The 14245-nt window shown below is 41.1% G+C and overlaps 1 protein-coding gene across 11 annotated transcripts in view; it reads left to right on the top strand.

Moving 5' to 3' along the window:
- Positions 1–3285: 3285 nt before the first annotated feature.
- The window catches only part of PUM1 (pumilio RNA binding family member 1), a 138045-nt gene continuing 127085 nt past the window's right edge, over positions 3286–14245 (top strand). For 10 of the 11 annotated variants that reach the window (XM_028114010.2, XM_028114013.2, XM_028114016.2 and 7 more), the window contains exons 1-2: positions 3426–3513; positions 7794–8167. In XM_028114010.2, coding sequence (XP_027969811.1) covers positions 7805–8167 — 363 coding nt within the window. In that variant the 5' untranslated portion in view covers positions 3426–3513; positions 7794–7804. Of the gene's footprint in view, positions 3514–7793; positions 8168–14245 lie in introns of all 11 variants that reach the window. The other variant, XM_088022520.1, reaches the window with a different exon arrangement.

Below are 14245 nucleotides of genomic sequence, written 5' to 3' on the forward strand. Positions count from 1 at the left end.
AAGAGATAGAGAGCACGAGAGGGAAGAGGGTCAGAGGGAGAAGCAGACTCCCCGCCGAGCAGGGAGCCGACGTGGGACTCGATCCCGGGACTCCAGGATCATGACCCGAGCCAAAGGCAGTCGCTCAACCAACTGAGCCACCCAGGCGCCCCCAGACTTGTTTTTTTGTTTTTGTTTTTTTAAAGATTTTATTTATTCATTTGAGAGAGAGAGAGAGCAGAAGCAGGGAGAGAGACAGAGGGAGAGGGAGAAGCAGACTCCCCGCTGAGCAGGGAGCCCGACTGGAGATCATGACCTGAGCCGAAGGCAGATGATTAACCGACTGAGCTACCCAGGTACCCCTAGACTTGGTTTTTTTGAAAGCTTCCAGAGATTGGTTATATTATCTATTGTAGACGGGTTTAACCAGATGAATTGTGGAGAGTCCCAAGTTTTGGGGATGATTTTGACATCCTGCTGACCAGACAACTCTCAGCAAATAGCCCTAGATGACACGTTTGGATATATGCTAATCTGGTTCCTTAACCTCCAGGAGCCTCAATTTTCTCATTTTTAAAATGGGAATAATTATGTTGTCCATGTCAGGTATTTGGGGAGTTTGAAATGAAATAATGAATATAAAAATCTTAGCATAGTACATGGCACATAGGTGAGCATTGTCTCATGAATTTGTTGGAAGGTGATGCTCTGCTAGGGTTGTTTTGGGGCTGGACAGGACCCTCAGGTCCTTTGAGGGCAATTAAGGGAAATCAGGGATGGGTAGCTAGTATTCTGTTGAGATTGCAACATTTGATTGGGGCCTGGGTGTGGCATGGTAGCACATGGCGGTGGCTACACAGGTATTTGAATCTTTATGGCTGAGTAAAAAAAGCTAAAGCTTAAAGCTAAGGAGTTAGTCGGAGTTAGTTGTGGATCTTAGAATGAAATCATGGAGCACAGAATCTGGTAAGATTCTGGAAACTTTGTAATTTTGTCATGTCTACTATGTTTCTTCCTCTAACATGCTTTTCTATTATGGCTACTCAGCACACACTGTCTTGGCCCCATGGGACTAAATGTTTTATCTGCTTTATTTCATTTAGTGCTGTTATATTAACCTCATGTTTCATGGGAGAAAATGGAGACTTAGAGAGGTTAAGTAATTTCTTGTCTGGCTTAGGAGCTGGATCTCTGAACACAACATATTACTTTTAGGGCTGTTGAATTTGAGAGTTGACACTCCAAATGGCTGTTGAATTCATTCATTTAACAAATATTTAGTGAGCAATGACCATATGCCCTGCACTATGTTGGTCTCTGGGGATTCAGAAATGAGTACAAGACTACAACTACAATAAAACAGCTACATTTATTGAGTGTTAATTCTGTGTCAGGCACTTTGTATATGTTAGTTCATTAAACTGTTGTAACCACCCTGTGAGAAGAGTATTGACATCTTATTTTGTAGATGAGGGGGCTGACGGGACCTACCCAGGGCCACATAGCCAGGAAGTAGCAGAGCTCAGGACCGCTAACTTTCGTGCCTTGCCTTCTTTTTCAGAAATGCAAATCTCACTTTAAAAAAAAAGATTTTATTTATTCATTTGACAGAGAGACAGCGAGAGAGGGAACACAAGCAGGGGGAGTGGGAGAGGGAGAAGCAGGCTTCCCGCAGAGCAGGGAGCCCAATGTGGGGCTCGATCCGACCTGAGCCAAAGGCAGATGCTTAACCAACTGAGCCACCCAGGCGCCCTGAAAATCTCACTTTAATTTTTAATTAAAAATAACATTCTTTTTAAAAAATAAAATATATACTCAAACAACTTAAGCAAGATGAGTGCTGATTTTCTCACAAAACTTGCCACGACAGAATGTTAACAATCATTTATATTTTTGCCAGTGTATTAATAGATGAAAATATATTTCAAAGTTGTGTTTCTTTTATTATTTTCCCATTTTTTACAGCTTCATTGAGATATATTTCACATGCCATAAACTTTCCCCATTGAAAGTACATCATTCAGTGGTTTTTAGCACACAGTATTCTCAGAGTTGTGCAACCATCATTACAATCTAACTTTGAAACTTTTTAACAGCCGGGAAAGAAACCTATACCCCCTAGCTGTCCTTCCCCATTCCCCTACTCCTCCTCCCATCAGCCCCAGGCTAGTTATCTTTATGTGTTTATTGGCCACTAGTGATTTTATGTCTGTTTATTTTGGATTACTCTTTTTTTTAAATTGATTAGAGACGTTCTGTATTTATCATGAAGATTAACCAGCTGTTTACCATGCCTATCACAATATTTTAAAGCTTATTTTCTCATTTGTTCTACTTTGTTGGTGGCATCTCTTCCTGACAGATGTTTACATATCTTTCAATTTAATAAAAATAACTAATTGATTTTCATTCATTATAAACGTTTTTCCCTCCTCCAATTATTGTAAAGTTTCCCCCCATATCCCCTTCTGGTCTTTTGTAGTATTGGGGTTTGCCTAAGTTTTCAAATCCATCTTGGGCTTACTTGGAGATAGAATAGCAATCAATATCTTATCAAATACTACTGATTTGAAAAGTGACTTGCATCAGATGGCCAAATTTCTATTCCTCTTTGAAACTGGACAGTATGACAATGGCGAACACTGGTTGAGTGCTTACAAACAGGGTCGGCTTTATGTCTTTGGTTTTAGTTTACTGTTCTGCTACAGCAGTTTTGAAATTCCTTAACAATTTTGAACAAGGGGCTCCGCACCTTCACGTTGCACGGGACCCTGAAAATTATGCATTGGTCCCGTTTACAGGCATTGTACCAAGCGCTGGACATCTTTAAAAGGAATAACAAGCCACATTATTTAACTTAATCTTCACGGCAATTCTGTTGAGTAGCCGTTCTCATTTTCCTCTTCATTCTCCAAATGGGGCGATGGAGGCAGGAAGATTAAATAAGGCCCCAGAGCCAGAAAGCTGCAGCAAAGGGGTTAGAAGCCAGCACCTGTCCAGCCCGAGCCGGGCGAGTAAGCAAGCGTCCCTTAACCCCGTAGGCTGGTGCAATCTGGCGGTAAAGCTGGGAGCACGCGGGGCCGGGCGGTGCTGTGTCTATCGTTCCTAGCCAGCCGGCGAGGCGCCCCTGTCCGGCCCCCGGGCCCTGCTCCGTGCCGCGCGTGGCCGGGCCCACGAGCACCTCGGGAGCTCCTGTGCGGGTGCAGGGCCCCGCCTTCTGTTCGCGACGGCGCGCGCTCGCCTAGCGGGCGGGCACTCGCGCGCGCAGCGGTTGTGTTGCCTGCGAGTTTCCCAAGTTCACACAGGCCCTGGGTTGGCATGGCAACCAGGCAACCTGTTCCAGAGCCGCCTGCCTTCTCCGCACATGCCGCTGCCACCGCCGGAGCCGGGGCCAGAGCCTATCCCAGGATGCACCGCGCCAGCCCCGTCCCCAGTGGGCCGCCATGTTGTCGGAGTGAAAGGTAAGGGGGAGCGAGAGCGCCGGAGAGAGAAGATCGGGGGGCTGAAATCCATCTTCATCCTACCGCTCCGCCCGTGAGTATCCGCACCCCGCCGGCCCCAAACGCTGCTCCGGACCCCCAGCGAGCAGATTGTCCCTTTGTATTGGTGTTTGAGAGCGGTTGTGGGGGTGAGAAGGGCTTTAGAAAAGCCGCCCGGGGCCCTGGTTGAGGCTTTTCACTCGCTGTTCCTCGTACATGTTTTGGAGTCAGCAGCAAGGCCCCTATTGTTATCAAAGGAGGGAGGGGGTGGGGAGCGGGGTCGAAGCGAGGAAAATGCCGAGGGTTTAGGCCCGGGCCCAGGGCATAGACGTGCCTGTACATTTCTGCTCGGCCCCGTTGGAGCCCCCGAAGATTGATGTTGCCATTCGGGTTGCTTTTTTGATGGGTTTGCGAAGCCGCGAGTCTTCTGTGTGGCCATGAAGTGTAATTCTGGGCCACCCTGGATTTCTTCGACTTCTTGAGCTTCCGTGGCAGCGCCGAAGCAGAAGGAACAATAAATCGCTTTAGGAACAGCCTTGGCCCTTGTCTACAGGCGAGACCCACCATGGGGGAACTTTGCGAGCCTTAAATGTGGAGAAGTGGCGATCAGGAAGTTTCAGATCGCTTTTCAGTCTCCTGGGTGCTTGTGGCCTTTTGTTTCCGTGAGAGCTTGGGTTTTGGTGGGTTCTTCCTCTTTGAGCCTCCCTGTGTTGGTGAGTGTCTGTCTTAACTCAAAGAGGGGCTCACCCTCGGTAGTAGGAAAACAGATACGCAGTACCAGATAGTTTTAGTCCTCACAGACGTTCTTGGTAAACAGACATCGTTTGTTAATACTTGTCAGTACCACTCCCACGTCAAGTGAGAAATAAGCTCCTGTAACTTTTTCCCCCCACTAGAGCCCCCCCATACCCCCCGACGCGCGCGTGTACACACACACGAGAGAGAAAGAGAGAGCGAGCGAGCGAGAGAACGCATTATGGAAGGTTTTATCCTCCCCATAACTTGAGGAATTGTTACTCTTCATTGTCTAATTGAGAAAACACTTTTTAGTTGTCGATACCCAATCCGTTCACTTCCTGTTCTTCCTGGGATTAAGAATGAGAGTTTATGGAGGGTTTTTTTGGGTTCTGTTTTAAAGTCAGTTACTATCGAAACAATAGGCTTGTAGCTTTAGCTTTTTGTTTGTTTTAAGAAACATAAAAACTCACCGAAACAAGCCAAGATATGTGGCTCCCAAAGCACTTTTCGTAAACAAAATAAACATTTTGACTCATTGCTAATTTTAACTTTATAAAACACTCTTTGGGGCTGTTGATTGTTTATCTGGATCTTTGGGAAATACTGGATTTTGAACTTTGAATTCGTGTTTCGCCTTAGCCACAATTGAATTCATTTTGTTCAAGGCCACAGCTTTTTGAAGTTGGGTTTGAAGTTTAGTTTGGGTTTGAGATGAACTGCTTTAAAGTAAATTTATGACCACAGAGATTTTTTTTTTTCAGTGTGGCAAAAAAAAAAAAAAAAAAACCCTACCAAAAACCACCTTTTAAACTAAGCATTTAGTTAAAAAAAAAGGTGAGTGGTGGAGAGATTAAACCATGCTCCTTTGCTTGAAATAAAGTCTGTTAGTGATATTCCAAAAAAAAAAAACCACCCCACTTTGATGTACAGTTTGAAAACTTCGGAGGAGTAACTAGAATCAGCACTTATTTCTAGTTGCTTAAAATATTTTTATAATGTGCTCTTTGTAAAAAAGTCACATTTCAAATGCTACACATAACCTTTTAGTGGGCTATGAGAGTTCTCTAAAAGGCATCAGCAGTTTAAATGTTTTGTGATTTAAGTGACTGATTTCTTAATTTTTGTGCTGCAGTTGCCAAGATATTACACAACTGCCCAAGACCCATGTTAATTGCTTAGGTATTTGCTCACTTTCAGAACTGTCCCTTCTGCCAGGTTTTCTCTTGTTTGAGAAACTGCCTTGCCTCATTAGGTAAAGCAGGAAGTCTTAGGGCATCCAGATAGCTTTACAAAAGCCAATTGTTTTGTTTGAACTTTTTTATGGGAACTCCTTCCCCCTCCACAACCCCTTGTTAGACTGTGGTAGTGTTCTGTAAGTTTCAGAGGTAAACCTTTTTCATATGGAAATTCTTTGTTGGGTAAGTATTGTGGCAAATCTTTTATTTCAGTGAAGATTGCATTTGCTATTTTAGGAACCCTCTTAGGGACTGGAGCTTCATTGCCTTAACTGGTGGTGACTAAATGCCTGGGGTCTCAGCGTGGTGACTTTAAAGATACCAAAAAGTTTTATATCATTTTATTTTGATTAAAAAAAAAAACTAGTGAGACCTAGAGAAAGCATTTCTTCTATTTTCTAGGTGGGGAAACAGGCTCAGAGAGGTTGCTGGGTTAGTGGTAAAACTTAGATTTTGGGATTCCTGGCTTGCTCTAGAACAGACGGTTACATTGGATAAGTCCCTCTTGGAAGAAAATGGGACTGGCTAGTATTGGTAATAAGAGGGTAATGACTGTATGGTGTGACGGATGGTAAATAGACTTATTGTGATCATTTCAAGTGTATACAAATATCTAGTCATTATGTTGCACTCATGAAAACTAATACAATGTTATGTGTCAGTTATACTTCCATAAAAAGGGCAATTAATTCTTTTGAAAATGAAACGGGAGGTTATTAGGCTGCTTGGCACTTTGCAAAGGCCTATGGTAAACACAGCTATGACATTTTGGTTTTGGTACTTAAGCATGAACATGATTCTATTCATGAAAGCAGAAACTGTAGCCTAGAAAGCTAGCCTACCCACTACTCTAGTAAGATTCTGATGGATTGGACTTGTTAACTGAAACTAGGCATTTCCAAATTAGGCTTTGAATAAATTACAGATTCCATTGTGTCTTCTGGCTTCAGAACATGAATTGTGAGAAGCAATTCTTTATCAGGAGGCTTAATTCTATAAAGAAATAACTTAATAGTTTTCTCATAAATCTTATGAATCTGTTTTTGAAATGTTACAGTAGGGCTTGGTAGAGAGAGAGAAGGCATTTGTAGCAGTGGACTATTAAATTGATAGCCTTGAAATTTAGACTCCAGAGAGTATAGACAGGTGTAGTCTTAATAGGTAACTGATTAATTACTTTGTAGCAGTTTTTAAAGCACCCACAGGCTGACAGATGTTCTATATTATGTACAAATGTAGTTTTTGATTTTAAGAAATTTAAATAGTAACATTTCATAGTAACATTTTGAAGATTCTTTGTTCCAGAGAAGAGTAATGGGTGCAAGTGAGAGAAATAGTATCTGTGTTGATTTACTGGGGAGTAGCAGGGGAGTAGCAAGGGGTTGATACAAAAAGAACTAAGCTTGGGTACAAAACAGATTTGTTTGTTTGTTTGTTATTTTTTAAAGATTTTATTTAAGTAATCTTCACATCCAACTTGGAGCTCTAGCCCACAACCCCGAGATCAAGAGCCAGCTAAGCATTTTCATTTGTAAAGTAGGACTGATAAGATATTGTCTGTAGTGTATTTGCCACACAATTGTTATTGAAGTGTCTTTTTTTACAGTGAGGCTTTCTACACTAGTAAACTGTTGGAACTTGGTTGGTCTCATCCTGTTTATAATGGAATAATGATGTGATTACAATTGTAAATTATTGGTAAAAATTTTGACACTCCCCGCCTCCCCCCCCCCCCCCCCCCCCGTGGCTAAAAAGGTTCAGGCTAAGAACATTCTGTTGCTGTTTTTGGTCAGGGGGCCTTACTCTTTCTTCAAGGAGCATCCTATGAATATGTTGTACATTTTAAAGAATCTTTTCAAGTTTTAGACAGTGAGTCATTGCTAATTATATATGGAGTTTGGATTTTTGTTTGGTTTATTGGCTTATGTCTGCTCTGCTTGTAAAGTGATATTTTATAGAGCTCTTGTTCATTTCAGAAGTATCTGCAAAATTGGCTTAAGGTGTAAATAAGTTGGGTAGAGGGGCCTTTGATTGAAGTCCAATTCTATATATTATTAGGTTTGGTAACAACATAAGGTTTCTTGAAGTTGCTGTATTGAATTCTGATCTCAATACCTTGTCATATTGCCTGCCACCAACCAACTACATTTATTTCCACACCTGCACATATTCAGCAACTTAACAATAGAGGTTTCAGTTTGGAAAATTGTGTGTATATTATAAAACGTTTAGTTACTTGGTAGAAATTGGTTGTAGATGTGGTATTGCAAAAGACATGGGGCTCATATTTTTGTCTTGGTATATATCGAGTTATGTTTTAAAAAATGCAAATTTTAAACATTTGTAACCTCTTTGTCCTTAGGTGTTGGTGGAATGAGCGTTGCATGTGTCTTGAAGAGAAAAGCAGTGCTTTGGCAGGACTCTTTCAGCCCCCACCTGAAACATCACCCTCAAGAACCAGCTAATCCCAACATGCCTGTTGTTTTGACATCTGGAACAGGGTCGCAAGCGCAGCCACAACCAGCTGCAAATCAGGCTCTTGCAGCTGGGACACACTCCAGCCCTGTCCCAGGATCCATAGGAGTTGCAGGCCGTTCCCAAGACGACGCTATGGTGGACTACTTCTTTCAGAGGCAGCATGGTGAGCAGCTTGGGGGAGGAGGCAGCGGTGGAGGCGGCTATAATAATAGCAAACATCGATGGCCTACTGGGGATAACATTCATGCAGAACATCAGGTAAAAAAAAGTTCACTATTTCAGCTTTGAAACTTTTAAAATCTCTGTTCACTTAGGATATGTGCTTTCAGTGAATGTCTTTAAAAGCCTAAATTACTAATTTCATTTGGTCTAAACTTAAGAGTCGTTTGTTTTAAAGGATAAATGTTGTTATATTGTTACTGGGTCATTTATCATTCTGGTGCTAAATAGTAAACCACCAATTCATTTAGAAAAGACAAGATTGTTTTAATGGGCATGTGCTACATTTTCACATACACTTTTTTTTTTTTAAGATTTTATTTGAGAGAGGGAGAGAGAGATGGCAAGAGAGAACATGAGCAGGGGGGAGAAGGAGAGGGAGAAGCAGGCTCCCTGTTTAGGGATCATGACCTGAGCCGAAGGTAGACGCTTGACTGACTGAGCCACCCAGGGGCCCCTCATACATACTTTTTTTTTTTTAAGATTTTATTTATTTATTCATGAGAGACAGGAGAGAGAGAGAGAGAGAGAGGCAGAGGGAGAAGCAGGCTCCCAAGGAGCAGGGAGCCCGATGCGGGACTCGATCCCAGGACCCTGGGATCATGACCTGAGCCGAAGGCAGACGCTTAACCATCTGAGCCACCCAGGCGTCCCCTCATACATACTTTTTAAACCAAGAATACTTTTTTCCCTTTGCCATGTATTCTTTTAAGAATTGTTTGGGCTGTTTATAGGCTGCATCCATATTTTCAAAGCCTTTCCTGTTGGGTGTGGGTGACTTTTGTTTTTTAAGATATTATAGTTGAAGGTACTAGGAAGTTGATAACAAATTAGCTGCTCAAGTGAAATTTATTTGAAATGGAACTGGTATGTTTGATGTTTTGTGTCAGAGAGGAGTGGTTGTGGCTTTTAGGTTTCAACCTTCTTTGTCCTCTTCTTCTAAGCACTTTTTGGGTTTGGTTAATTTTAACATGCTTGCTTTTACTAATCCAAAACCACAGCTGGAATTACTGCATATTTTACCGAGAAGAGAGTTTTGCCTGATCTGTGTTTCCTAACTTCCTTATAGTGACGAAAGGATTAGAATGTTTTAATCAGGCTATTCTTTGACATAGGATATAGGTTGAATTGGTAGAGCGTTCATTTTATATTGTCCATATCTGAGTACTGACTAGCAAAAAGAACAGACATCTTTCACTAGGTCTCTGGTGCGGCTGTTCTGCTTCAGAAATAAATCAGGTACGAGCACATCTGCAAATTTGAATTCTCAGTTGTGCTTTCCCTGACTCTTCCAAAAAAGGCAGCGTGTGTGCCATGGTTCTTTACCATAGTAGAAATGAAGAGGTGGAATTTACTTCTTATTCACGAGTTTTATTGAGCACATTGATTATATGTCTTTGGTTTATTGGAATAATCCTCAACGTTAGTGCTGCTTTGTAAGAACCTACTATGTGTAGGTAGGTGAGGGACACTAAGAAGTTAGACATAATAGAGGGCTTTTTTTTTTTTAAGATTTATTTATTTTAGAGAAAGTGAGTGAGTTGGGGGGCACATAGGAAGAGGGGGAGAGAATCCTAAGCAGATTCCATGCTGAGTGCAGAGCCCGATGTGGGGCTTGATCTCATGACCCTATCATGACCTGAGTTGAAACCAAGAGCCAGAGACCACCCAGGTGCCCCTATGGGGCTTCTTATGCACTTAGGTCATATTCTGTCTTTTTTGTTTGTTTAAAGATTTTATTTTTTTTATTTAGAGCACAAGTGGGGGCAGGGGCAGAGGGAGAGGGAGAGGAAGAATCTCAAGCAGACTCCCTGCTGAGAATGGAGCCCAACACAGGGCTTGATCTCACAACCCTTGAGATCATGACCTGAGCTGAAATCAGGATTCCGATGCTTAACCGACAGAGCCCCATAGGTGCTCCAGGGCGCTTTTTATCTTTAAGGCACTGTATTTCTTTCCTATTTGCTAGGAGTCTTGGGGTGGGAATTAGATTTTATTCACCTCAATATCCCATTCCCTAGAATTTGGCATATAACAGAGCTTCAGAGGAAATCTATTAAACACATGAGTCCCTAATCCTTTGGCTTTAAAATAAAATTGGAGAAAAAGGATATTGTCACAAAGAGAAGGGCCTTGAATGCCAAGACTAAGATTTATTAATTCAGTAGGCTGCAGGGTTTTTGAATGTGTATGTGTGGCTTTTATCCAGTGGTCTTTGGGAAGATTGAGTTGGCAGTGAGAGATTAGAGTGGGTAAGGGTTGGTGTGAGCAATGAAAAAGAAGTTACGGGACTGAGAAGTACAGAGTTCGGTGACTGAATTAGAAATGTTGGGTCCCTGGAAAAATGAAGTAATAGAGGAAAAGGAATAGAGAGGGGTATCTGATTTGGGGACCAGATATTTAAATTTGGTAATGTATACGTTGAGTTTGAGATGTAGGCAGCTGTACGTGTAGAGAGAGACCTAAGTAGGAGGTGTTTGGTTTGGATGGTATCTGTGTAGGGGCAGATGTGGAAGGCCTGTAATCTTTGCCTTATTTGGCTAAACATTGTTTAGAAATCATAAACATTGGTTTGAAAAATCTCTATTATAGATCTTGTGTTGGCTTTTCTAATGATAGGCTGTTGGATAAAGCTTAACAGAGAAACAAGGTGCTTGCCTGTCCTGTGCGAGGTGGGAAAATCAAACTCCGGGTCAGTTTTTGGCAGAGCTCTAAGATCTAAAATCTGGTTGTACTGTGCAAGTCAACAAGTGTTTTTTGAAGGCTTAGTCTGGGCTGTGTCTTATGCTGAGCCTTATCATAAGGAACTACTTCTGACTTGTTGAGCAGTTTTATCTGGGTCAGTTAGCAAACTGGAGTTACTGTTAAATGGTAAAACCTGTTCCATACCCAGGGGCCTAAATCAGTGAACCAGCTTGGAATTGGCACTCATCACAACACAGTTCTGTTGGGCCAGACACATGATATAATGAAGAGCGTTAGAGAAACTCAGGGTAGTTGCTGTGTTGCAGATGCAGGCCACACACAGATTACCTCTTCTGTAGTCGTTATAGTGTATTATAATTTATTGGTTTTGGTGTTGATCTCATCTTGGTTTGAACTGTTCCAGGGCAGAGACTGTTATGTTTTTCATGCCCCTTTGTCAGGTGATGTCTGTAATTCTTGTGTTGATTGAATGAGGGAGGACCATAAGTTCTTCACATTTGTACTCAGGTAAAGTGGTAGATCTTAGAGCTCAGCTGTCCTGCCGGGAAACACATGGCAACAGGTGAGGCAGAGGTGAGTGGAGGGGCTTATCTTTAAGCGGAGAATCACTGCCCTCATCAGCCACTTACTGATTGGAGGAGTAAAAAGGTGTTTGATCTGTCAGATGGGAACCACTGATGGGGATAGAAGCATTTATATTTTAGGCACTGGGCTATATTTCCTGTATCTAAGTCTCAGAACAGTGTCATGGGGGAGGTAATATCCTTTTTGAGAGATGAGAAACTGAAGCTTAGTTACTAGGTAGAATCTGGTTTTGAAATCAGGTCTTTGTGATTCCAGTTCCCATGCTCTCTCTCTGTCTCTGCGCCCGCCCCCCCCCCATAGTTCGAGCCTTAAAAACTAAACCAAAGCAAACAAAGCGATTGCAACAACAAAGTAGCATATTCTGAGGTCAGAGAATTAGTGGCCATAATTTTGCTTGAAATTTAAAGATGATAAACTTGATAATAAGGAGAATACAAATAATGTTGACTTTTCTCCTAGAATTGCAAGAGTGCCTTTTTCCCACAGAAGCAGTAATGCAAAAGTGCATTTTTTTCCAGATTTGTTTTTATTTACATGTGTTTTCTATGTAGTAATTGTGGGAAACTTATCTATATTGAGACAGAGTGACTCAATATAAAGTGATCTACTTGCCAGCACATTTTGCCATAACTCCTGGGCTATTAATTCCTGTTTGGTGGGCCTATTTACTTAGCTTTTTTTTTTTTTTAAGGCCTTCTGGCATAATGGAACAAAATTTAAGACCAAATTGGCAGAATGCTTTTAGCAGTGAACTGGTGAAGTAAAGACTATCACAGGCTGTGTGCCACCCAGCAGTGTTGGAGGGAAGGAAGCTATTTATTGTTCCAAGTACTTTATAGCTATTTCTCTCATCATTACTCTTGTTTATGAACAGTTTTTTACATTTAAAAAAACTTTTTTTTTCACTTTTGAAGTTAGGATTTTCCTGTCTGATGTAGAAATTCTCTTAGTGTCTTAGTTTTCCCCTCTTTTAATAGTGAGCTCTTTAAGCTGTGCCTAAATGTGTCTGTGTGTGTGTGTGTGTGTGTGTGTGTGTGTGTGTATCATATATATATATATATGCCTTTTTAAAAATATTTAAGTTTTAGTTTCAAAGTATAAACCTTGACAGATAACCGGCATGAGACTCTTTAAATAAAAACTTAGGGGCACCTGGGTGGCTCAGTAGTTAAGCGTCTGCCCTCGGCTCAGGTCATGATCCCAGGGTCCTGGGATTTGAGCCCCGCATCGGGCTCCCTGCTCCGAGGGAAGCCTGCTTCTCCCTCTCCCACTCCCCCTGCTTGTGTTCCCTCTCTCGCTGTGTCTTTCTCTGTCAAATAAATAAATAAAATCTTTAAAAGAAGTGCTCGCTTTGGCAGCACATATACTAAAATCTTTAAAAGAAAAAAATAAAAACTTAACAGCTTGAGAACATCTGTTGAGGTGATATGCACTACTTTAAAAATCTTGCAAGCTTTATTTACAATTTAAAATAATTTAATTTTAAATATTTTAAAATTTATTTAAAATAAAATTTAAGTTTAAAATTAAACTGTTTAAATTATTTTATTTATTTAAAAAATGTTTTTTAAAGATTTTTTTATGTATTTGAGAGAGAGATTGAGAGTGAGAGAGAAAGAACATGAGCTGGGGGAGAGGCAGATTCCCCTCTGAACAGGGACCCCTATTCAGTCCCAGAACCCCAAGATCATGACGCTTAACTGACCCAGGTGCCCCAAGTGTCACTTCTTATAATACTTAAAATTATTGTATTTGCCATAGTTAGAAACTTCAAAGCCTCATTTTTGGGCCGAATTGAAGTCTTTGGAGGGGAGTGAGGGAAAGAAGTCTCATGAATTTTGTTTTTTTGGCCTGTAAAACATACCCGTAGTAAACAAGACAATGGATGTGGATCAGGTTAATAGTATTATTTAAAAATCTTGCCTACAAAACATTGTGTATTTATTGTAACAGTAATTTATAACCTGAGAACTTTTGTTTTGAATAGTGTTAAAGGTTTCATCATGCAGAATCCAAGGTCAAGTCTTTGACTTGTTGTGATTGTTTTATTCTCTTATTGTGAAATCTGTTTTCTCTGTAAACTGCTGTGAGATAAAGTGAGTGATGAAATAGGGAAAAAATTTTAGAGTCAACCAATTGAACTGTGTGGCCTCTGTACTGGTTTTTAAGGGGCAGAGGTAGGTAGCTCTGCTTTGGTGAAAGGAAATTTAGAGGAGAATTTCACAGATCTTTTTCACTTTTGCTAGTAGTCTGTTGGCTCTAGGATGGATCAGTATCACCATAGGGTTGACAGCCATTGGGAGATAATTCTAGATAGCTAGGCAAAAATCAGTGGATGAACCTTCTTTTTGACTCTTTGTACCCCCATTTTCTTTCACTTGGTGGTGTCATCTTTTAGTGGTATCTTGACTCCCACCCTTGATAATGGCTGTTCTTACTCTCCAGTGACTGTGAGTTAATACTTACATTTGTAATTATTAAATACTGTGTTAAATTGGGAGGGAGCCCAAGTATTCCCCATACTGACAATCTTGGCATTCCCTGGAGATTCTTTTCTATTGTCCCTGCTGAATGATTTTGTTAGACTATGAGCCTCTTATCTTCCTGGGTAGATTGCTTAGATGTTTCAGCATTTGGGCCATTGCCATTTGGTTAACATCATACTCTAAAGCTGAGTAGTCCATGCTTTCATATTTTGTTTACACCAGTACTCCTGGAGTCTTTTTCATTATATTTGGAGTAACAAAGACTTAACGTTATGTACTTGGTCAAAAGGATCATCAGCAGGCTTTCTTTGACTATAACTTTTAGAACTGTTTTCCTTTT

The sequence above is a fragment of the Eumetopias jubatus genome, unplaced genomic scaffold, assembly GCF_037043125.1.
Source record: "Eumetopias jubatus isolate StellerSeaLion01/CBP00866 unplaced genomic scaffold, mEumJub1_p1.0 scaffold_4, whole genome shotgun sequence".
Lineage (NCBI taxonomy): Eukaryota > Metazoa > Chordata > Mammalia > Carnivora > Otariidae > Eumetopias > Eumetopias jubatus.